The following is a 24,743-nucleotide window of genomic DNA, read 5'->3' as shown; positions in this document are numbered from 1 at the left end:
CTTTGTTTATATTATTTTGGTTATTGTATGTTCTTGTGTGTATCTGTTTTCCTGTACATTAAATGACGGAAATAATACGTACATAGCAATAAAGTAAATAAGCAACTCGGACTTCAATAAAAAACTGAATGCATGGACCAGGTGCACCGGTAGCGTAAGCCTCCTCTGTTTTTTTCTAGAAAAATCAACGATCGAATTGCTAATAAACGTTCTACCTGATTTTTGTCGAAGAAACAAAACAACAAATCGGGGACCGTTAGTATGCCATTGTGACAAGACGGCCTACCTGCGTTGTAGTAGGTAGTGAGATTTAAATCAGGGGCGGATTCAGGTGGGGCGTGGCGGACGAGCGCCCCCCCTAACATTTGCAAAGCATGGGTTGTCAGGGGTAGATTTAGGCGGTTTTAGGTTGAAGCTTTAATTTCTCGCTAATTTTACTAGAAAAGATATCTACATTGCACCCACTCCAGAAGAATATTAAAAAAAAAAAAAAAACAACCAAAAAAAAATAAAAATTAACTGCGCGCCCCTAATCCTGGATCCGCCCCTGTAAGTGGCCAGTTAATTGACTTGGCTAAAGGTATTAATTCTCTAGCCGAATCAGTTTGTCGCTGGCTTGTCATCGAGCGGTCTAGGGTTCGATCCTTGGTGACGGAATATATTTTTGTGAGTCAATCATGCTCTCCCGTTACACCATATAAAACCCCTTTCCACCAAAATATATCCATCATATCAGATAATCAAATTTTATTTCACTAGATTTTTAAATATTTCTCCTGAATCTAACTCCCGCAAGATTTTGGTTTATCTTTCTTCAGTCAAGGATTTTATAGTCTGCTTCAGTTTATCAAGATTGTTTTAGTAGACTATAAAAAAGCAGTATGTGAAAATATCTGCAATGTTTTTTATTAATCTGATATAAAATCTGGAGTAAATGAAAGGAAATATCCTCATTTTAGTAACATTAGAAATAATCAGACCTTCCCATAGTTATTCTGGTATGCTGTCACCAAGAAAGTGTGGTATTTATTGGTATTTGCTGCGGAGTTACTTACTGGTTCCTCGTTTTGCAAGTTTTACGGAAAGACCAGTTCAAATTAAAATGTCGAAGCGAAAACTACACAAATGGTCGATAGATTTTACGGGGATCGGCCGTCCTAAGGGAGAAAAGGCAATTGTTCAGCTAAACACTGATTTAAGAAAGCCTATTGGTAATTCAATTACCATACGAAACTTAGTCATTTAAGATTTGACCTTATATTTTCAGTTGATAGTAGATATACATAATAACATATGTATGTATCCTGATTTCTGCACATTGTAGCCTGTAGGTGAAGGTTTTTCAAAATGTCATATGAAATAGCTTTATCCTTTTAGAAGACAAAGTCTTAATCAAGAGAAGCCTGATTTAAAACTATGACAAATTTCTAGGTCGTTAACAAACCTTCAATCTATTAGTTAATATCCGGTACTACGAATCACCGGAATGCCCCGTAATCACCGAAATGCCCCTACAAATCACCGGAATGCCACCGAAATGCCCCTTATTTTGTTGTAAAACTATTAAAATTTTATAAATATTGATTCTATGAGATGTTATGAGGTATATCTACATAATAAAATTTTGATATTTTTACACGAAGATTTTTTATTGAAAGAAATAAATATTAGCATCAAAGAAAGATAACTCTTGCTTATTGAAACATGAATGTACTCTGCATAATAACCGATTACATACAGAAAACGATGCAAGTTTTTATCTGTTTAATAAATTATTTGCAAATCAATTGTATAACAAATAATAATTTATTTATTTTTTGTAAAAAAGGACAATTGAAAAATTGCCCTTTTTTTAATCTTGCCGATCATAAGTTCTACCGCTCGTCGTTCAAGGGTCATTTACATAATTATACAAGCTAATTATAAATCAGATCTGAGAATTTAATAATTATCACCAAAATGCAATCTTAATTAGTTAATTTCTAATGAAGAGACAATAATTTTTGACACTAGTTTTTTTAAAGACATTAGGAAGGCAATCGTTGGCACAGGACAGTTTAGGCTTGCAAAGACCTACGAACACTTTGGGGTGACAAGGACTGTTTGGGTATCAAAAACGACAGAGGAGCGTGACAGACACTACAAGCGTTTAAGACAATTTATTCCCAAAGACAAAATGACTGTTACTTCTACGGACGGTAAAATGACTGTAGTTCAGCCCAGGTCACTAGGCAAAAAGATTGGTCAGCACAAACGAAAAATTAACGAGAGGACAAAGACATTCAAAAAAACGAAAACAAAGTAAATGTTCAGCTAAGTGAATGTTCAGCTGTTTGATATTAACAGTGCGTACGCCGTATCTTGTTGTTGAGATGCCCAGAAATGGGTAGGACTCCACTGTTACTATTAAACCTCTTCGCATGGACATCTAAATTATTTTTTTCAGTTTATTGGGAATAGGTTTTTTTCTGCCACACATCTTGTCATCGTGATTGTTTTTTCTTTTTGTTTGTTTGTATTATATTATATATTATATTATCGTCTTTATTATCAATCAGATGAATTTTAATCATGTTATGTGATTTAAAATAGTAGCTATATGTCATATGCCTGAGACGCTTCTTAAATAGTTGCTGAATGATTTTACATGCTTATTATCATTTATATTTTTATGATGTGTTAATCCTTACATTTTTTTAATAGTAGCTTCATATATTCTGTGTTTTGAAAGAATTTGCTATCTGCTTTGCTGACATATTATTGACTGTGTACCAATAAAAAAATATTATGAACTAATTTCAGCATTTAGTTATCAATTAAAGTCTATGAAGTATAAATCATATTGAGTTTCCACCTGATTACTGGTAATTACTAGAGATTGCGCAACATAGTCTTTATCTCCAATGCGAGTTATCGCTCTTTGAACTAATTGACGCTTCGAGAAACAACACTTTAAAATATTTAATTATGGTAGGAATTATGCATTTATGAAAATTTTAAGCATTAATCTTTATGAAATTCATCATGTAAAGTCATTTGAAGGGGCATTTCGGTGATTTCAATGGGCATTCCGGTGATTTGTAGGGGCATTTCGGTGATTACGGGGCATTCCGGTGATTCGTGTTACCCGTTAATATCTGTAGTGTAGACTGTATCTGTACTTTGTAGTAGTGTGTCAGATTCACTGCTGGGCTCCTGAGTCAGGGGTGGTCTGTGCAGTTTAGTCATCAGAACTTCTGAGGATTCTTGACACACACTACTGAGTCCTCTAGGTCATGGTTCGAAACAAGTAGTTCTTGAATTGTTCGTTGGTACAATTACCCTTGTCAACTTGTATGGTGTTATGGACTTGATTCTTGGTAATGTTGGTTCTGACGAAGTTTGTGTAATTTGTTGCTCTAATTTGCCTTTTGGGTTTTGAAGTTTTATTAGTTGCTCAGGTGGAAGCACTGGTATCAACCCCAATATGAAGTTAGGCTGTGTGTATGTACTACTGTAAACAAAAAGTTTAATTTCTCCACTCTTCACAGTGGAGTCACTCATTTTATCCACTGTGACTCCACCAAAGTAAAAACTGGGATAAAATTGGTCCATTTCTATACTTTTCAATATTCATTTCTGTCAATTACTTAAATGTTATTAAATTACTAGAATCATTAAATACATTGTATACTTTCATATGAAAGACAAGATTAGTAAACTACAGAGATTTTTTGAAATGGTGACTCCACTGCAGGGATCTCCATGGATCAAAATGATCACTCTCCTCTTGAAAAAATTTTCATTATGATGCGTGTCCTTTCACAGAAAGTAAATTGCCGAAGAAAGTATGATAAGGTTGAATGAGACTTATTTGATAGCACAAGCTACATGTACAGCATAGAAGTTAACAATGAACAATGGTAAATATTTCTGTCTGTATTGTCTAACTAAATGATACCAAGGTAAAGTTTTCTCATCACTAGACTTGACCATAAATCCACCACTCTAGAGAAGTTAAAATCTTTGGCAGGTGTAGTTATTTTGTTTATACCATCAAACAAAATAAAACCATTAAACAAGCTTTTTTTATAATTTAACCACAAGAACTTAGACAGTTTCACATTGTTTTCATCAGAATCTGTGTTATTTAACAATCTTTTAGAACTTGGGGAGTCGATCCATCACCATTAAAAAAAAAATCGGCAAATTAGATTGCTTTTCTTTATCAGATAAATGTGGAGATTGTTAAGACATTGTTGTATAAAAGATTGTCTTCCCCCTCTCCATTCCATCAATTTTTCTCAAATTTAATTCAACTCTTTATACTTACTATATGTTATTAAATGTAAAGTTACCCCAACCCCCCCCCCTCTCAAAAATTACCAATCAAAACATTGTATTACTGTTAAACACACAAGTGCCAATCATATTGATTAATGACAGGTATAGGTGATTAATAAGCAAGAGTAATTGGGAAATTCATTGCCGATTTGCAATGCGTGACACAAATTTAAATACATGGCTCACACCAAATGCTCGTTTTGAATTCATAGCGCAAGGAAAGTAACACATGGGGCTGTGCCATGCAAAAAGAGGTCTCCTGGAGAACCCTGGAGAGTGGAGACACTGTGATTCCACTCATAATATGTCCACTGTGAAGAGTGGAGAAATTAAAATTTGTTGACAGTAGTGTATTTTATTCCAATAGCATCTGACTTCGTTGATTACATCACTGCTATTTTGTTATAGTATTGCTGATGTCTGGACCAAGAGGAATTTGTAAGACCTATAATGCACTATGTGCATCTGTGTTGAAAGTTCAAACAATCACATCCTAACTGATTATGTCACTTTTGACAAAGATTTTAAGCCATTCATGTTTTGACAGAGAATAAACATATGTAGGACGTTGCTGACACTCTGTTCATATCATATCTGTATAAGGGAGCTGACCTTCTTTGGAAGGATATTTTTTTCCCTGTCACACCTACCTACAATGTAGTTTGATTCCAGATTAATTCTCTGTATGCTGATACCATATTCATTGTAAAAAATTCATATTTTATTGAAGTTATGGTCAGGCCAAAAAAAAAAAATATTTCTGTAAGTAATTAATCCTAATTAAGGAGCGATTAGGTATTTAATTGAAATTTTGATTGGTTTTTCAATTGTTAGGAAAATTAATATAATGGACATTGTTATTACAGAGTTTTTCAATTGTTAGGAAAATTAATATAATGGACATTGTTATTACAGAAATATTCTTCAAACTGTAATTGACAATAGATGTTATTTTCAGCTTTAACTCAGCTTGCAACCTTTTGATCTTCAAACAATTGCCGAAAATGTATAAAAGACATAAGTTCGAACTGGCATATTGAATCTTGAATTCGCATCTGGCAGACAACTTGTGTATTTCTTGTAACCAGATAGTCCGACCTCAAGACGAAATAAACCAAAACAAAAACAAACAAAAAACAGCAAAAACAAAACAAAAAACAAGACATTATTTGGTAGATGTTAATTGGTTGTGCAGTTTAACATTTGACTTAGTTTATTTCACTATCTAATTTTGATATACAAAAATCAGGGCGAAACCACCCATGCGAACAAGATTTAGGGCGAAACCACCCAGGGCAAACCGGTAGTAGGGCGAAACCACTCGGGTGCAAACTTGAATTAGGGCGAAACAACCCGGATTTGTTTCCTGCTGCCCTACCTACCCTAGTTTTTTTGTGTTTACCCTACATATTTCAGGGGTCGCGCTGGGCTTCGCCAATGTCGCAATTTGCGATTTTTTATTTGATCTGGCGACAAAAATAACCAACTGGCGTTTTTCTTGGCGCCTAAGTTTTGTATAATAAAATTGACAGGAAGTTTATCAGCAAGGGATATTTTCTCTAATTATCAAATTATGTTTGCACCTGGTCAGAGTTAACTGACCATGACCAATTTACGACTGAAGGCAATTAACGGTAATTAGACCAGACGACCGTGACTGACAATATCCTCATGGGAGGTGTCAATCAAATGTAAATATATTATTGAGCCAATCAAAACTCTCATCATCTGGTCAAAGTTAAACACATATGGCCATGTGCACGTGGCTACATACAAGCTTCACAGTCCTGTCTAACCATGTGATATATTCAGAAAAAGACTTACCTAATAACAGAATAAATTAAATCCAATAAACAATGATTATCCCATTAGGAAGTGTCTAAACACTTAGAAATTAAAGAATTGATGAAAGAAAATGGATGACATTTGTTTGGCGGGAAAATCGGTAAACAAATAGAATGGGGATTCTCAAAATCTAATTAAGAAATACTATTCCGATACCAAGATAATTAAACAGGGACACAATGAATGGTCCATCGTACAAAATGTAGTTTGTTAGAAATTTTATCGAAAAAAAAAAAGAATCTAGTTTGTTAAATTAAAAAGAAATCAAATTATATTGTAAGATAAATTAGACCTTGAAGGACAAAGGTAAAATGCTTTAAAATCAGGGACTATGTGAGAAAAGTAATGAAGTCCTTGATAGAAATAAAATACCTGTTTCTGGAGTAGTACTTCGTTATTTTAGGCATATGAAAGTGACAGACTAGAGCTAAAAACCTGTTTCATTCATGCATCAAGAGTGAATCTTGTGTACATGTATGTCATGAATGGAGAGGTTATTTTGATGAATTGACAAAGATAATTTATCAGTGGTCTTAATACTGTCATATTTAAAAAAAAAAAAAAAAAAAAAAAAGTATAATTTTTTTGCCCCCCCTGGCTCTAATTTCTGAAAATTGGCGACATAAAATGGCAGCTGGCGATTTTTCTGGCGACAGAATTTTGGAAGCAAGAGCAGCCCCTGTATTTCATGGTCATTTTGGCTCAAACACTGTTAAAGTCTTTTGGCTCAAATATTGTTAAAGTCTTGATTGTTTCTCCATTAACTCAGTGTGAAATGTTTTTTAAAAATAAAATAACTTCCCTACCTTTCTACCCTTTTTTTTTTCTCGCGGGTAGCAGGAAACAAGACTATTATTTTTTTGCCTCATTTTACATGCAAGTGGCTGCTTCCATTCCAAAATATTCACTGTTCTTCCTCTTCTGTCTTGTGTTCGAACTATTTATTGATAAGTTCCAGTTATTACTGGAGAAAAGCTATTTCATATGTATATATTTCTATTTTTAGGTTACTGTGATGAAATTATTACCACCAGAAGAGATGATAAAGATGAGAGTACAGACACACAGATTCTAATCAACAAGAGGTCCTGGGAGGTGGCAATTGGTCCATTAAAACAAATTCCAATGAACTTTTTTATAATGTGGATGGCTGGAAATTCTATCTCAATTTTCCCAATAATGATGGTTGGAATGATGTTCTTTAGACCATTCCAAGCTCTCTTTGGAATGCAGGCTACATTCAGTTCAATAGAAGGCAATGCTCTGTATCTTCAAAAAGCTGTGTATATTCTGGGAAACATCGTGTGTTTGGGGCTAGCTGTTTACAAATGTCAAGTAATGGGACTTTTACCGACTCATTCATCTGATTGGTTAGCATTTGTTGAGGCCCAGAAGAGGATGGAGTGGTCAGGTGGTGGATCTATGTTGTAGTGAACACTGAATATTTTGAATTATTGTAAATTATAAAAAGTTCAGCAGTGTACACAGTGCATTTTCTCATGTCAAACTAAAATGTCTAGATTCATATGACTGTATCTTCACATTTCATAATGAATGTCTTTGAGGCTTTGGGGAAAAAAGAACTGATGAAAATTTTTTTGTTGGAAAATTTTGTTAATTTCATGCTTTTTTAAGCAAAAATTTACCAATAACTTTTTTCCAAAATCAGCCCACATTTAATGACTGAAATTTTATATACAATGTATACTAGTTTAATGTAATGTGTTGTAATACAATGTAGTATGATAATTAAATAATAGAAAATACATAAAATACATATACGTGAATACTACGGACTCATTAGGATCTTAATAACAGAAAGCTTTTATTTAAGGTTTTCTAATTTTATTTAAAAGAATGATACCGCACGTTACATTACCATCTAAGTAGTACTATCACCATTTACAGGTACATGTAAAAGTATCACTAACTTACTGGTAGTTGAAGTTGGGTTTTGGTCAGGGAATACTGACTGTAGAAGAAGTTGGTTTATTTAGGATTACATGTACTGACTATACCTATTAAGGGAAGTTGGTTTATTTAGGGAATACTGACTGCAGCCATTAGGGGAAGTCGGTTTATTTAGGGAATACTGACTGCAGCCATTAGGGGAAGTCGGTTTATTTAGGGAATACTGACTATTGCCATTAGGGGAAGTCAGTTTAGTTGGGGAATACTGACTGTGGCCATTAGAGGAAGTTGGTTTAGTTTGGGAATAAATGCTGATTATAGCCATTAGAGGATGTCGGTTTATTTTGGTATTACTGACTATAGCCATCAGGGAAAGTTGGTTTAGTTAGGGAATACTGACTAGCCATTGAGGAAGTTGGTTTGTTCAGAAATACTGACATAAGCCATAAGGGGAAGTTGGCTAAGTTCAAGAATACGGACTGTAGGTATTTGGAACAATCTAATGCTAATATCTTATGATCCCGTTCAATTTTTTTAAAAAGTTTTGAAAATTGCTTGATCTTTACTACTATTGTATAGTACCAAAAATTGTTTAACAAAGTTACTCTGTGCCATCCCCATACCATATAATCTGACTGAATTTTACATGAACAGTCTGTTAAACTATACAACGTTAAGCAGTCAAATAACAGAAAAGGAAAAACACTGAATATATGTAATATGATTACAAACAAATCTTTTGTTACAAAATTGAATTTACTAAATCACAAGATGAAAACCAGAAGTAGAAAATAAAACCCAACCCAAGCATGCACTCAAACAAAACTAAAACACAAGACCAAGAAAACAAAAACAGTTTCTTTTACTTTTTTCTTGACCACCGTCCAGCAACTTTTCTTTCTACAAAATATTTTTTTTTATTTGGTTAGGTGTATTAATGATTTATTTGGTAAACTGATTTCATCAAATATTTTTTAAAGACGTGAGTCTAATGCATCAACTTCGCCTGAGTATAATAATGTTTCTTGACAGCGTTTTTGAAACCACCCGTTCGATTTAATTACTACGTGCAATATTCCAGCAACGGTAAACAGTGCAATTAAGTCGGCTGCTTCAAAATATTTACCTAATTCTGATATTAAGTGATACAGAATAGTTTGATTCTAGTACTGCTTAAAAGCTAAAGAATCACCTATATCTTACATGAAACCACTTAACATCCAAAATACTCTACATAAGTGCTATATTAATAATGGTTTAATACATCGGATCTACACTAAGAACTTGAGATAAAGATGCTAGTCCGCCTCATATCTTGACCTACACTTAGAGATCGACGGAAAAGGAAAACTATTGACCAAACTTATACAATGACTTTTCATTCACTTTTGTCAACTTTCCATTCATCTGTGGTAAAATTCCTTTAGCACCTGGATATTGAGTTCTCATATCACAACTCATACGTTATATCAGAGTTTGCCGTAACTACGCAGATTTTTGTCTAGCTAGACTTCTTACGATTAGACTTCTGGAACAAGGTTATCTTGCTACAAGACTGATCATCACTACAGAAATTTTATGGTCGTCATCAAGAACTTGTTGGTGGTTACGGTGCATCCATCTTATTCTGCACCACGAGAAACGATATTCACCATGTCATAGTTTTTCTTTCCTCTCGACTCACCCAGACTTGACTTTTTATGAGCAATTGACTCGACTGGTGATTTTAGAAAAGCAGAGGACGCTAAGCCTACCGATGCACCTTGTCCATGCTCGCAGTTTTTATCGGAGTCCAGGTTGCTCATTTATTTCAACAGCAAGTTTACGATAGGGTTAACGTATATGAAATATTCGTCTGAGAGTTGTATTTTTGTAAGAGAATTTTGATCTCGATCGTCCACTCCTTGCATAATTTTCGGTAAAAAAATTAAGTGATTATAACTCCACAACGATTTCTTAAACATTAGACACTATCATAATTTTGCGTGTTACATTTGTGTTTAATATATCGTCTGTCAGTTAGCCACGCTGTTGATTTATTTTCTTGATATGGTTATCCAAAGAATATCATAACATGAACGAGTCAAGTACAATATTACATGCATTTAAATTTTCGTTTTACTTTTAAAATAATTGGAATGTTGGTCTATAATTAAATGGACCTAGAAGCTCTTACATAATGAGGATGGGTTATTGATCCGTGATCTACTCCAGCAGTGCTACAGGTTGTCTGGCAAGCTATTTTCTGACTTATTTATGGATGAACGGAATTCTAACCTCTTACGTTGAAGGAGTAATCCGTGATCCTGATGTTTATGTTACACATGTTTTCAGTCCTAATTAACCATGTGCACTTTATTGATATGGATAGTTGCCACTCCTTTCTGTCCATTTTAATCAATCTTTTTTGGTTCTTTTCTTCTTTTTTTTCAGTAAGAAAACACATTTCTATAACGTAAAAACTTTTATTTCAAATTGTTTACCCCTTAAAGCATTTATTAATACAGGGACTTTAAGTACATATACACTTCCTGATTAGCACTACAGACATTTAAAGGTTGTCGATCACCATGCACTCGTGGGTCGTAATGGTGTATCTATATTCCCCATGAGAACCAATTTCTTCACCGTGTCATAGTTTTTCTTTCCTATACCCCGCGGGAGTCATTTAATCATGTAAAATATGTTGTTGGACTGAACTGTTGGACTGCAACGTCAGATTTCAACGACCCCGCGGACATGACATATTTATGAGCAACTCGGCAGGTGTTTTTAGAAAACGTTTACCTTACCTGTGCACATGGTTCATGCTCCTCCTATATTTAGTAGAGTCCGGGTTGCTCATTTACTTGTGATTTTTTGTATGTTCTTTTTTGTTAATTCATGTTTCTTTGTTGTGTGTGTCTATTTTCCTTTTCTAGCCTATATATATATATAAGTCTAAAGGATTGTACAACGATACCGATAAAGATGTTAACACACTATAATAAAGTATATAATGGGCAAAATTTTCAGTCAACAAATGACCTTCTTCAGTGCCTTAAATAAAGTGAGTGTGTAAGAAAGTAAATGGTATGTGAACACAACTCACTACCTAATCAGGTGAATACCTGTGACGTATACAATTTTACCGACAGTAACAAAGATCTTGAACATTGTGCTGTAGACACACGTTGTGTGTTGATCTTGAATACTGAACTACAAAAATAAAAATATTTACCAGCACTGTTATAAGAAACTATACAAAATAGGAAGAACTTAATGTTTTTTTGTTAATTCCATATGGGTGTAAAACACGGAGTTCTTTTATCCACAATCCCTCCCGCTTCACTCTCTGTTGATCGCTCCAGATCGCGTTTTGTTCCACGATGAAGATTTTCATTTTGTTGAAATCATCGAGGCAGTGGTTAGGTAATCTGTAGTGTTGACTCACTGGGAGTAAAGGCTTTTTTTGTTAGGCCGCTCCTGTGTCCGTTCAAGCGCTTGTTGAAAAGGCTGTTTTGATTCACCAACATATTGAAGGCCACAGATGGGACAGTGGAGCAAATATATTACATTAGCACTCTTGCAGTGCACGTTGCAAAATATTTTGTAGCGTTTCCCCGTGACTGTGCTGGTGAATGATGACGAGTGGTGCGTTTGGTTGCAACATTTACACCTTTTGTCACCACAGGAGCGACTCTCGCCTGGAGTCAAGTTGGGCTTAGATATTTCAGCCCTCACAAGTAGACTACGCAAACTGTCTGGCTGTCTGAAAGCAATCATAGGTGGTTCGGGAAAGATTTTGGATAATGTTGAGTTTCTTTCGACAGAGGCCCAGTGCTCACGAATGGTGTTGTGGCTGTTTTTAAGGCAGAGGTGGTATGTTAGAACACAAGGGGTTCTTATACATTTTTTCTTTGCCTTGTATTGTAACAGACTACTTCTTGGGATATTGTGAATTTTTTGGAACCCTTCATTGATGGTCTTGTATCTATATCCCCTTCTTCTTAAATTGTTCTTCAGTTGACCTAGACGTTTCTTTAAGGATTCGTCATTTGTACAAATGCGTCTTAGCCTATGAGCTTGACTGAATGGTATACTCTTAGTCAGGTGAGATGGATGACAGCTCTTAGGCATGATATTGATGTGTGTTAGTTGGTTTTGAGTATAGGTCCGTGGAGAGCTCTCCCCCGATAAGGTGCTGGAGGCATGGAGGAACGAGATGCTAGTAGCAGATGTTTCGTGAGTGAACTTAATTGAAAGATGTTGATTGTTTGCACGAGCGATAAAATTGTTTAGTTCTTCTTCGTCATGCCCCGTGCAGGTCCGGGTGTTAAAAGAATAGGCCTGCAGCAGCGCTAAGCTTGTCGTACAAGGCGACTAAATAGTGCTCAGAAACCTAGCCGGGGGCTAGGCGCTCTGCCCACAGAGCAACTGGGATGTGTGCCCCAGGTGGAATGGGGTATCCCTGGCGTGTTTCATGCTGGGGTTGTCAGGCTATAATACGGAAAACCTGACCGCAAACCATAGTGGTGCACCGTGTTGGGAAAGATGCCACGTTCCTCGCACGTTAAAGAACCCTGCTGTGGTATTCGATAGGAGTAGGAACCTTTGCGCTCCGCCACAGGAGGCTAAATTGTCCGACCTTACCCATACCCCCTTTTTCCAGTGGCAATCAAAATTTGTCAACCCTATTGTCCTTGTGTCCCATCCTTTTTTTTCATTTCATGTTCATTTTATCATCCATTTCATGTTCATCGTCTGAATATAGCTGAAATATTGCTGATCGGACGTTAAACCCCAACAAACAAACAAACAAACTTCTTCGTCATGTGTCCACTTCATATCCACGTCGTCAATAAACCTATACCAGGACAGAGGCTTTTCTATAGAGGATTCAAGTAGTTCTTTTTCAAATTTTCCCATGAAAATGTTGACATAAGACGGAGCCATTTTGGTACCCATAGCTGTGCCATTTATTTGTAAGTAATGGTCTCCATAAAAAGTAAATTGTTCTTTTTTAAAACCATTGTGAGCAAAGTGACTAGGCAGTCAGTAAGTGGAACTTTGACCTCCCGAGAGTCCCATACTTCTCTGCAAGCCTCGATACCATCAGAGTGAGGAATGTTGGTATAGAGAGATGTAACGTCAATAGTGACCAGAGTGGTGTTTGGTGGAAGGGGATTCAGAGCCCGCATCTTGTGTAAGTAATCAGTCGTATCTTTTATAAATGATGGAAGTTTTTCAACATGTGGACGTAGATGAAAGTCCACGAATTCCGAAATTTTCTCTGGAATTCCACGGAATTCGTGGACTTTCATCGTTTACATATCTTCCATGTATCAATTTGATCCGATGGAGCAGTGCAGTGAATAGAGTCGTCACATTCTGAGACGTTTGTATAATATTGGAACCCCATTCTGTTGGAAAGTTTGGTAACATTGTGCAAAATTTGGACAATAATGAGAAATTGTAGCCTAGAATTCCCTTCAAAACTTCTGGTTTGAAGACCTGGAATTTATTATTAATTTCTGGATCTGCCCCTGGAAGTTTAATTCATTTACTATTTTAGATATTCCAAAGATAATTTTGTTTTACATACCGTCATAGGGTATATGTAATCATGCTACGGAAGCAAAGATGCGAGGAAAAGGTATACGAAAAAGCGTGATTGTCGTGATGGCACATTATTTGTGGGACGATTTTGCAATGGACCGAAATATCATGAACTCTTTCGAAATCTCCTGGTTGGAGTTACATAAGATTGCTGACTTCGCAGTTGTAAACTTTGTAAATATCGTAATAATTATATTACCCACATGTCTTTTTTATCACAAATACCTTGTGTATAAGAGACATACAAAATGACAAATGTATTCTTCACCTTTAATTTATGTTGAATAACAGTTGGAGTACAGTTGAGCTTAATTTTTGTGTTGTAAAGATTTCCCGCCATATTTCGAAATATAAAAAGCTTAAAAACCGACAAAGTGTAACTGTTTTGTGGACATTAGTAACATAGTGATAAGGGTATTATCTTCATATTGGTTTAAGGAAAAAATGCAATGTATTGGATATAGATTTCAGTGTCCAATCATTATACTTAAAACTATTCAAACTGATGAAAGTGAACACAAATTCTCAATCTATACAGATCTAAACAAAAGAAAATGCATGAGACAATTGAACGATAAAATCAATTAAATAAGGACCACCCAATCAATTAATAAATCATCCACCATGAAACCGTTGACCCACAAAAAAACATATCCATTATTCACCATTAACAAGGAGTAATTTTGAGTCATGGTACAGGTATAACCAACCCACCACAACCTCTTACTACATCATGTACATGCAATGGTCTTGGTAGCCCAAAATAGAAGGGCGCAGCGCCCTTGGTGCCCTTAAATGCACCCTTCTGCCCTTACGACTTTTCTGATACGCCCTTGTGCCCTTTTTTGCAACCGTAACTTCTGAACAGGTGGTTTTTTGCATGATCGATTAATTTCCTGTCATAAATATTACAACTACAGTCATGACACATACCTGAAGTTTACCTGGAGAATACAATCATGTCATTAAAATCAATTAGTATAGATTAAACTTCAAAGGTGTTAATTACCAGATATCAGTTACAATTTACCTTTTGTTTTGTGTAATTGATTAACATAATTAGTTTGAAGTAGGTGATGAAAATCTCAGTGTGTGCCCGCCGCTTGGGCAGTATGATTGATCTCAACAAGACTACTCTATGTCACAGCTGATAAATGTATATAACGTGCGTTTTGAGTCAGTTTTTAGTTATTCATAAACCACTATGCCTTCACAGAAACAACGTTTAGCTCAACTTGCCAGAGACAAGCAGAAAGTTGCAAAGACGACACATCTATCAGATCGTTCTTCAACACAGACTCAACTCGGTACCAGTCATTTTATATTTTTTTTCAAATCAAATATTTATGTGACCACGTACATGTACTGATGACATTAAATTTTCTAACAAAAGTTTTAAAAAATACACAATTTTAAAAGTTTGATTGCTTGTTTGAACCAGTACGGCAGCTGATATGATTTTATCATGACCTATGACATGACTGAAAAAAGATTTCTTAAAATAATTATAAATACTCGCTGCTCGTTAGATTTTAACAGATTTATTTGTTATTTATTGGATTAAATATTTATGAAAAAGTTTCGAATGTTGTGCAAACAAAATTAATTACAAGATAGACAAATACAATAACATGTATTCATATGGAGATCCGAAGCCGATTTGCAAATAATTTTACTTCTCCTAGGAATTTTCTCCATAATTAAAATTTTAAAAATTCATATCCGAATTTTAACTTTTCATGATTTATTTCTTCTCACAAAAAAATTAACTAAATTTAATAATGGTGAACTGTAAAAGGTCGTTTTTTTTCGCCAATCCTCATTTATATGGTTTTATCAAATTTTCGTATTATACATTTAATACAAGAAAATAATTTTTTAAGTTTTACAAAATTTTAATATTTTCATTTCGATTTTCAAATTGTTTGATTGAATTTTGTGGTTAATTCAGTATAGTAAAATTCATTTACCTTTCCTTATTTCTATTTCTTTTAGTTCTGATGAAAGTACTGAAGTACAAGCCACATCTACTGATAAACCAACTGATTGTATAGACACCTACAATATCCTCAACTCAGACTACATCTACACAAGACAAGCCTACGCCTAGCCGTAACAGAAATACCATTGGTCATAAAGTTGGGGTGAACAAAGCATGGTTAACTGTCTTTTGTTGGTTAATTTTCACCACCGAAACTGACGAATCCGGCAATGCCATCGATGTTATGTTGTGCAAACTATGCAAGAAACACAAGTCCTATGGTAACAATGGGAACAAGACTTGGTCTGAGACTGGTTACAAGTGCCTTCGCCGTGACAAATTAAAGGAGCACCAAGACAGTGATCAACATAAACACTCACTCTCCTTAGAACTGAACCAGACTGTCAACGATATGTCCAACAACATAACTTCGTCAGCCCAGAAAGCTATCATCGACACACTCAAAGTTATGTACTTCATAATTACCAAGAACCTTCCACTTGACCTCTTCAACAACATGGTAGACCTCTGTATAGAGCTTGGTGCAACCAACTTACTAAATCTACGACTAGCAAAGAATGCAACATACTCTAGTTGGGAAACAGTTCAGGAGCTACTTAACCTACTGAGTGAGCAAGTGTCTGACACAGTTGCAGACAGTATCAAGTCCAGTCCATGTTACTCATTAATGGTAGATGAAGTGTCCGACAACAGGTCCATTAAACACCTAGCTCTCTGTACCAGACACATCAATCAAACAGGTCAACTGCAGACAGCCTTTCTTGTAGACATAGAGTTGCCAAATGCAACTGCAGATACAGTTACCAACTCAATCGTCACAGAGATCAACAATAAAAGACTTCTTCTGAATGACATATCTGGGTTTGCTTCTGATGGTGCAGCTGTATTCCTTGGTAAGAAGAATGGTGTAGCCAAAAAACTAAAAGACAGCAACCCATCCTTAATCACAAACCACTGCAGAGACCATCGACTTGCACTAGCCTGTAGAGATAGCTTCAACTCTACCAGTCATGAAGAAAACTGATGAAACATTAGAAAAAATCTACAAGTATTACAGGTATAGTTGTGTCCATACAGCCAGTCTGAAAATGGTTCAAGCTGCCTTTAACCAAGCACCACTGAGCATTAAACAAGCCAGACACCACAGATGGTTATCCCATGACCAAGCAGTTTCCAGCATAGTCAGATTCTATAAAGCTATTGTTGTTGACCTAGAGACATCAGGTATAAGCAGTGACCCAGTTGGTAATGGTATCCTGAAGAGTCTTAAAGACCCAGCTACACTTAGGTCACTCTTGTTGCTGGCAGATACACTACCACACATATCCACTTTATCACTGGTCTTCCAACGTAGAGATGTTAACCTCAGCATGGTAAAGTCAACAGTAGACAAAACCTTCAAGATGTTAGAAACCGGACAAACCCAAGATGGACTCTGGCAGCTGAAATACTCACAGATGTCATCTGATCTACAATTGACAACTACCCCAAGTTCTGACTTCAACACAAAAGTTGAAGAACCATTCCTCACCGAACTGATTACCAATATTCAAGACAGGTTTGTTGACACAGACATCATTGACCAGCTTTCAGTCCTGGATCTTAGTGGTACACCAGAAGACCTTCCATCACTTTATGGGTTCAGTGAGATGTTCAGCCTTGCAGACCACTTTCCAGTGGACCCAGAAGAACTGCAGACCCAATGGCAAGACTTCATACAGCTACTCAGTACCAGGACCCTACAAGACAAGTCACTGACTCATCTACTTCAACTACTGCATAACCCAACCACAGGGCTGAAGGACATCTACCCATTGCTTTATATACTGATAAGTATTGCCACCACTCTCCCTCTTAGTACAGCTGAAGTAGAAAGGGTATTCTCTGAAGTCAAACTCATCAAGACCAGCCACCGAAACAGTCTGAAGACCAGCACTCTAAACCATCTCCTGAATATCAAACTGAACTGTGATGAGACTATGTTTGTAGACATCATTCAGTCCACAGTCACCAGTTTTTTCACAGTTAGAGACAGAAGAATCAACTCATTGTGCTAAAAGCATTTATTCAATTGAACATTTTGTAGTGTGCTACATTCAAATTTTCATAGATAGATGTCATGAACTTATTGTTGTTATCAAAATACTGTGAAATTAAGCTTTGTTCTGTAAAAATTTACTGTTATTTGATGTGAAAAAATGACAAAACATGTAATAGCCTTAACTTATTTTTATACTTTTTTGTATATTTTGGTGTGTATTTGAGAGGTAGTAGATTTCTGCAGTTTGTATGGTGTGTGAGTGTTTCAGAAGTTTGTTCTCTGAAGAATGTAAGATAGATTTTGTTGTTAGCAATATTGGTAACTTTCATGAACTGCAGTTTGTATGGGTGAATATATATATGTGTATTTTGAGCCTGTAAGCAATGAATGTAGTGTGTGATGCTATGAATTTTGAAATTATATAAATAGTTTTCATATTGTAATAAATAATCAAAACATGTTTACATCTTTATTGCTACCATATATACAGTTACAAAAATGTGGACACATAATAAACACATAATGTCATAGCTGTAGAACTGTAGCTCTTATTGTAAATATGACAATTTTTTGATATTTGCATACAGTAACTATCAAAAAGTTTTCATATAAACCATAAGAGGTGGGGTTCAGCAGCTAGTTATCAGAAAGAATTCCCAAAAAAAAAAAACAAAGAAACAAAGAAAATTACATACATAGAAAATGAAACAAACAACTTGACATGGTAAACATGCGAACAAAAAAAAGTGCCCTTTTCTGACTACAAAGGTGCCCCTCTGCTCAACAGCACCCTGCCCCTTTCAGTGTCTAGCTGGAGCACTGGTCATGTATATTGTACATTATTACAAGAGTGAAAAATCCTTTACTGACATTTAAGGTATTTAAGGAAAGAGGGATTAAACTTTTAAATTGAAAAAGTGTTTAGTCACCAATAATTATGGACATATGTTGAAAAAAAAAACAAATGACAGCCAGACTTAATCTGAATTTTGTAATTGATTTGACCTACATTTTTTATTCATTCTGGAGATGTGACCTCTGCAGGCATATCTAGCTGCACTCCATGATGCATTTTGTTTGTTCATTCTTGAGATTTGCATGTCACTCTTTTTGTTTTTAGTCTTATTGCCATGGTATTTTTCATTTGAAAATAAAATTAAACATCAAAAATACTGTAGTATTGGTAAACCATTCAATTCAGTATTGTGTATTTCCAGGTCAAAATATTTAGAACTGACAAAACTACTTGATAGACCAGGAGACAGGACTTGCATGTAACCAGATGGGAAAATTGTCAATTAAATGGTTGTGCTCAGATCACTAGAGGAGTATATGATGCAACAAGTGGAGGCTGATTCTCATTTTAGTAAAAAAAATGGTCTGGTGTTACATTTGTAGTACGCACATCTGAACTGTTCATATAGGGGAATCAGATCTTATTATTATTGAGAGCAGATTGAAGCAAAGTAATTACTGAGCCAAAAAGTTGCAGCCAATGATGAAAATAGACATTACAATACTGAAAGCCAAGAACCAGATGAAGTTGACAGAAATGGATCTATAAAGCTTAGACCAATGTCTCGACCCGAGAAGGATGATTTACCTTTGACTGATAGAGTCAAATTGCAGAAATCTTCTATTGGTGATCTCCAAAGAAATTCAGTTCAGTTTAGTTCAGTCTCATTATTAAATGCATCACAAGTCAATCATTCCAAAGGACACCAATCAAACATTCCAGTTCCAGGAACGTCACAAATGAATGCTCAGTTTAAACCTCCCATGATCAATGGACATCATTCAGACCTTACAAGTCCAGGAATGTTAAAAATGAATGCACAGTTTGCATCTCCCGTGATCAATGAACATCACTCAGGCCCAACAAGTCCAGGAACTTCTCATACATATAATTCATTGAACCCAGCAGCATCTCCACCAAATGTGGCTCAGACTTTAGCAGCTATCCAGGGTGTTCCCTCCAGTCAAACGTTTAATCTATCAGCTATCCAGGGTGTTCCTGTACATCCAATTTTACAGCAGATTGATATCCTTAACAAGCTTTACACAGGAAGTCATGCAGCAGCTATATTGCCTGGAGGGAAAAGGTCACAACCTTCTTCAGGGAAATCTGTGGTGGATTTGACAGAACAGGAAGAGATTGGCAAAATGAAGGATGATGGAGTGGAAGAGATCGTTAGGTAATGGTATAAGTGTATACATGTATTAAGTGTTTAAGTGTCAGTGTTTGTAAGAATCAGGCAGTGGGTGAAACATGGTATAAAAAAACCATCATTTTGAGGGTGTAATTTGACTATTTGCACCATCAGAATAAAACAAGATGATATTTTCCATGTCATGTTGGTGCATTGAGTTATAATTTCATTGGATTGCACTGAAAGTGAACATTTCAATGGCAGATAACTCTGTCAAAAACAACATTAATTGTTTTATTTGAATATTTTTACGTATTCCAGAAATTGATAAAGTTTAGGTATTAGAGACAAAATGCATATACAGTATGAAAATTACTTAAATTAAGTAAAGCTAACTCTTCCTCTGTCATAGAATCAATAGTTGACTAGGTACAAGCACAATATATTTTTGTGTTAACCATTTTAGCTCTGAAGTGTTTTCCAAGTACATTCATAGAGAAGTAGTCCCGGGTTGCCAGCCCCACCCTGGGGATATAGTTGAGGCTGGACCTCTAGCTGTAAGTACTGATGAATTCATGTTCAATAAGGTACACTTCTATAGATGATATACATGTACATCTACTTCAGGTAAGTAAGTGTACATTCAGGGAATCGTCTTAAAATGGGAACTCGTACACTTCGGGCAAAGTAGAGGCAGATTTTAAAGTATTGTGTTCTGCGTCCTACTTTCATGATAAATAATTACAGAAGGCATTACATGAAAAAAAAATTATATTTTCTGTAAATTTATTGCCAGTAGGTCATAATTCTTCAAAAAAAGAGTAGATAGTGTAAGAAATTATTGAATGGTTGCCAAGGAAACAGGGTTACCCACATTTTCTCCTTTTGCAGCCTAGTCCTAAATATTAATTGTGGTTTTAAGCCTTCAACCAGCAATAAAACCAAAATAAATTCTGAAAGGTAAAGGGTTTAGGAAGATATTCAGCATCTTGTACATTACTATTTCTAATATATTAGTGGAAAAAAAATTAGTTTAAGATGATGGACATGTGACACATGGAAAATCGGACAAAAAGTTTGTTTTTCAAAGTAAATGACATCTAAAACACTGTAAAAAGAACTGAATCAGTATAAAGTTGCAAGTGTTGCCAATATTTATTTTTTACTAGTTTAATTTGTGCCAGTTTCTTGAAAGAAAACATGATTTGAATTAAGGTTGTTGCTAATGTGACGGAGACAAAAACGAGTAACGTTAGCGACATTTGGACATGTCACATTAGCAACAACATCTTTAGAAGTTAAAATGTATGCACACAGTGGTGCTTTATAAATGCTTTGAGTAATTAAATTGTACAGTCTGGTTTAGAATTTCTAAATATACAGTAAATGAATGTTTGCGACGATCAGGCATGTCTCAGTAGACGCAGATTGACAATCGCAATGCTCAATTACTGTCCCAAAGTAACGATAGCTACATAAAAATCTGTCCATCTTATACCGGTTGTATCAAATTATTAAAATGTATTTTGATGAACTAGAAGATTTAACTGTACATTTGTTTGTTTGTTTGTTGTGGTTTAACGCCTGATAAAGCAGCAATATTTCAGCTATATTCAGGTGATGAACATGAAGTGGATGATAAAATGAACATGAAATGATGATGAAATGAAAAATGGGATGGGACACAAGGATAATGGGGTCAACAAATTTTGATTGCCACTGGAAATAGGGAGAGGTGGGTAGGGTCGGGCAATTTAGCCTCCCGTGGCGGAGCCATATGGTGCCTACTCCGTGAGAATACCACAGTAGGGTTTTTGAACGTGCATGGAACATGGCATCTTTCCCAACATGGTGCACCACTATGGTTTGCGGTCAAGTTTTCCGTATTATAGCCAGACAACCCCAGCATGTAACACACCAGGAGTACCCCATTCCACCTGGGGCACACAACCCAGTTGCCCTGTCGGCAGAGCACCCTAGCCCTCGGCTAAGGTTCTTAGCACTATTTAGTTGCCTTTTATGACAAGCTTAGCACTGATGCAGGCCTATTCTTTTGAAACCTGGACCTGCACGGGTCTTAAAATATGGTCAGATCTCGTCTGGAGATGAAAAGCCGCAACAAAAGTTTCTCAATGTGACATTTAAATGACATTGCTTGATTCAACGTTTTGTTGCGAATGTCTTTTTATTAAAATATAAGTCCATTTTATTAGGTTCCACTGGTAGAATACTTTGTACACTTACATGTACATCCAGCAATATCTACTTGTATGTACCATGAAATGACTGGGAGGAAGATTACACTATTTATAGCTTCATTATGTGAGAGCTTGTTACTATTCTTAAAACAGTAAATTTTTGACCAAACTGTGCCATAATTTTCTCTGATGGTCTGAAAAAGCTTTATCAGTGCTTTCCTTCACAATTCTCAAGGACTAGCCCGAAGAATAGAGGACTGTATAGGATTCAACTGGAGGCCAGCGCTGTTTTCTTTCATGTCACAAACACTGTTGTTATTTATTTTGAAGGAGTTACTTCCACCAGATCCAGTCTATCCCTTGGTAGAAGGCATCACTTCAGAGATTGTGACATCAGGAAAGCTGAGTAGTTTACAGTTAGAAGGTGTTCTCTATGCTGTAAGTAACAAAAGTATTAATAAATACAACCCTGGTGAATATGGTCATTCATGCTTTCCGTAATGCATTTAAAACTTCATTGCTGAAATTTGATATGTTTAGAGGAATGTCAAATATTCATAGAAATGATTCTAATATACTTTGATTCATTTTTATTAAAACTCGTTAATGATCTGAATCTCAAAAGATAAGTTCTCCAATTCCTTTATAACCATCCAGTTTCCAGATGATAACTTCAGAAAATATTGAAAAATCTATTTAAAACATTGTATAGATATTGAGTATCATACAATACAGATCAAGTGTGAATTTCAGTTAGATCAGATATGTTACGAAAAAGTTATGGCCATCTTAAGTTGTTTTAAAAAAAAATCCCATGTGACAGAGTATCACTTGATGTACCATTAGATGCCCTATAGTTTATAGTATACCTCATTTTAATTCAACTACTATTACAGTGCCAGAGACATCAGATAATTTTACCTAATGGAAGAAGAGCTGGATTCTTTATTGGAGATGCTGCTGGTGTAGGTAAAGGTAGACAGGTAAATATAGTACCAGTAATCTTCTCCTCTGAACTTGTCACCTGATTATTTATGGTTCATCATTTAAACATCTACTACTCTACAATAATAGTCTCAGATTGAGTTGTTTTAAGGATTTATTACTTTTATGACAGCATTTAAGTTGCATGCAGAATTTTCTACCTTAACGCAAATGAAAAGTCTTACAGATACTTTTTAAGGATGTAGACCTAGGGTAAGGAACATAACTCTTGAAATCAGTGATATGTTTGTATCATATTAAATTTCACCAAAGCCTATCAAACTTATATTTGAAACAGAATGAAATCAATCCATGTTACTTTGATGCCTACATGAGATTGATGTAAAATGCTGAATACAAACGTTCCAATAATTTGTAAGAGTTGTATCCTTTACCCTAGGTCTCCCTCTATGTATGATACAACTTAATGAGTTGAACTTTGGGAATCAGACAACAAGACTTATTTCAAGGTTTTCATTTGCTTGCCAACTGAACAGCTGTAAATTCTGAAATTGATTGATGTAAAAATTTTGCAAATTATTTTTAATTTTTTTGTCATTTTTCAGGAATGCATTTCAACTGAATCATACCTGCCAATATTTTAAAAAGGCAAACATTACATACACTTTGATGGTTTTTTTTTTATGGAGGTTATGAGGTGTCATACCTTAAACACATTTTGCCTGATACTTAGACAGAGAAGAATTTAAATATTAATTTAGTACTGTTTGAAGTTTTATATTGTGAGTTCAAATTATCATGAATATTGCAATAGCAATCCAGGCATTTTCACAAAAATAATTAATTAAGAAATGACAGTAATTACTTAAAAAAGCTGCATTTATTTACCTTTGCTGTATCAGATTGCAGGAATAATCTTGGACAATTTTTCCCGGAAGAGGACAAAGCATATTTGGTTTTCAATATCAGCAGACCTTGTTGTAGATGCAAAGAGGTATAATTAATTGGTAGGGCAAAAAACATAGGGCCCCCATTTTTGTCTCTTTATGATTTGATTATGCAAAGCTTAAGTTTGTAAGAAATATCAAATGACTTTAATAGAAGTGAGATCATCTGTTAGGTCTTCAAATTATGTAGATTTTTGGTAATTCACAATAGCCTCAACTATAAGATTTGTGAGACTATAGTAATTCACAATAGCCTTAACTATAAGATTTGTGAGATTATTGTAATTCACAATAGCCTCAACTATAAGATTTGTGAGACTATAGTAATTCACATAACCTCAACTATAAGATTTGTGAGACTATAGTAATTCACAATAGCCTTAACTATAAGATTTGTGAGATTATTGTAATTCACAATAGCCTTAATTATAAGATTTGTGAGACTATAGTAATTCACAATAGCCTCAACTATAAGATTTGTGAGACTATAGTAATTTAATATATTTTCAAATTTTTAATATTAAACATATTCAGAGGTGTCAGAAACTTACCATTTCCTTCATTAAAATTTCTATATTTTCCTTAAAAACAATAACTAAACTTTACCACATTTTTTGAGACATAATTAATTTTTGCTAGTCTCAGTTTCTTTGCTAGTGGCTGAAAATGTTGACTGGAAGTGCAATGATTTTTGTACTTTCAGAGATCTGTCAGATTTAGGCTGCCATATCAGGGTCATTGATGGCTGCCAGGAATTGGATAAAGAAACAAGGTATATATTGA

The 24,743-nt window shown here is 35.2% G+C and overlaps 2 protein-coding genes and 1 pseudogene across 2 annotated transcripts in view; all 3 read left to right on the top strand.

Annotated features, from left to right (window-relative positions):
* Positions 1 to 1,052: 1,052 nt before the first annotated feature.
* On the top strand, positions 1,053 to 7,955 carry LOC148602255 (ER membrane protein complex subunit 4-like). Its single transcript, XM_088552565.1, has 2 exons — positions 1,053 to 1,211; positions 7,175 to 7,955. Exons 1-2 carry the CDS (start codon positions 1,103 to 1,105, stop codon positions 7,597 to 7,599), a joined length of 534 nt encoding a protein of 177 aa, XP_088408691.1. The 5' UTR covers positions 1,053 to 1,102; the 3' UTR covers positions 7,600 to 7,955.
* Positions 7,956 to 13,799: 5,844 nt separating this feature from the next.
* Positions 13,800 to 24,743, top strand: part of LOC148602253 (protein strawberry notch homolog 1-like) — a 58,830-nt gene continuing 47,886 nt past the window's right edge. Inside the window, exons 1-7 of the mRNA XM_088552736.1 lie at positions 13,800 to 13,851; positions 18,938 to 19,915; positions 20,337 to 20,427; positions 22,399 to 22,506; positions 22,965 to 23,051; positions 23,916 to 24,007; positions 24,664 to 24,732. Of these exons, the coding sequence (XP_088408862.1) occupies positions 19,296 to 19,915; positions 20,337 to 20,427; positions 22,399 to 22,506; positions 22,965 to 23,051; positions 23,916 to 24,007; positions 24,664 to 24,732 (1,067 nt within the window). The 5' untranslated portion in view covers positions 13,800 to 13,851; positions 18,938 to 19,295. The remainder of the gene's footprint in view (positions 13,852 to 18,937; positions 19,916 to 20,336; positions 20,428 to 22,398; positions 22,507 to 22,964; positions 23,052 to 23,915; positions 24,008 to 24,663; positions 24,733 to 24,743) is intronic.
* LOC148602254 (E3 SUMO-protein ligase KIAA1586-like) lies at positions 15,644 to 18,632 on the top strand (annotated as a pseudogene).

The sequence above is a fragment of the Perna viridis genome, chromosome 11 (genome assembly GCF_037379345.1).
Source record: "Perna viridis isolate PV_CMFRI_1.1 ecotype Kerala chromosome 11, ASM3737934v1, whole genome shotgun sequence".
NCBI lineage: Eukaryota > Metazoa > Mollusca > Bivalvia > Mytilida > Mytilidae > Perna > Perna viridis.
This window is presented reverse-complemented; position numbering and strand designations above follow the sequence as displayed.

Bases quoted from the DNA above. Each gene is read 5' to 3' on its own strand.
- LOC148602255 (XM_088552565.1), top strand. From the start codon at position 1,103: ATGTCGAAGCGAAAACTACACAAATGGTCGATAGATTTTACGGGGATC. The intron at 1,212-7,174 runs GTAATTCAATTA...TTCTATTTTTAG, and splicing joins TGATTTAAGAAAGCCTATTG to GTTACTGTGATGAAATTATT.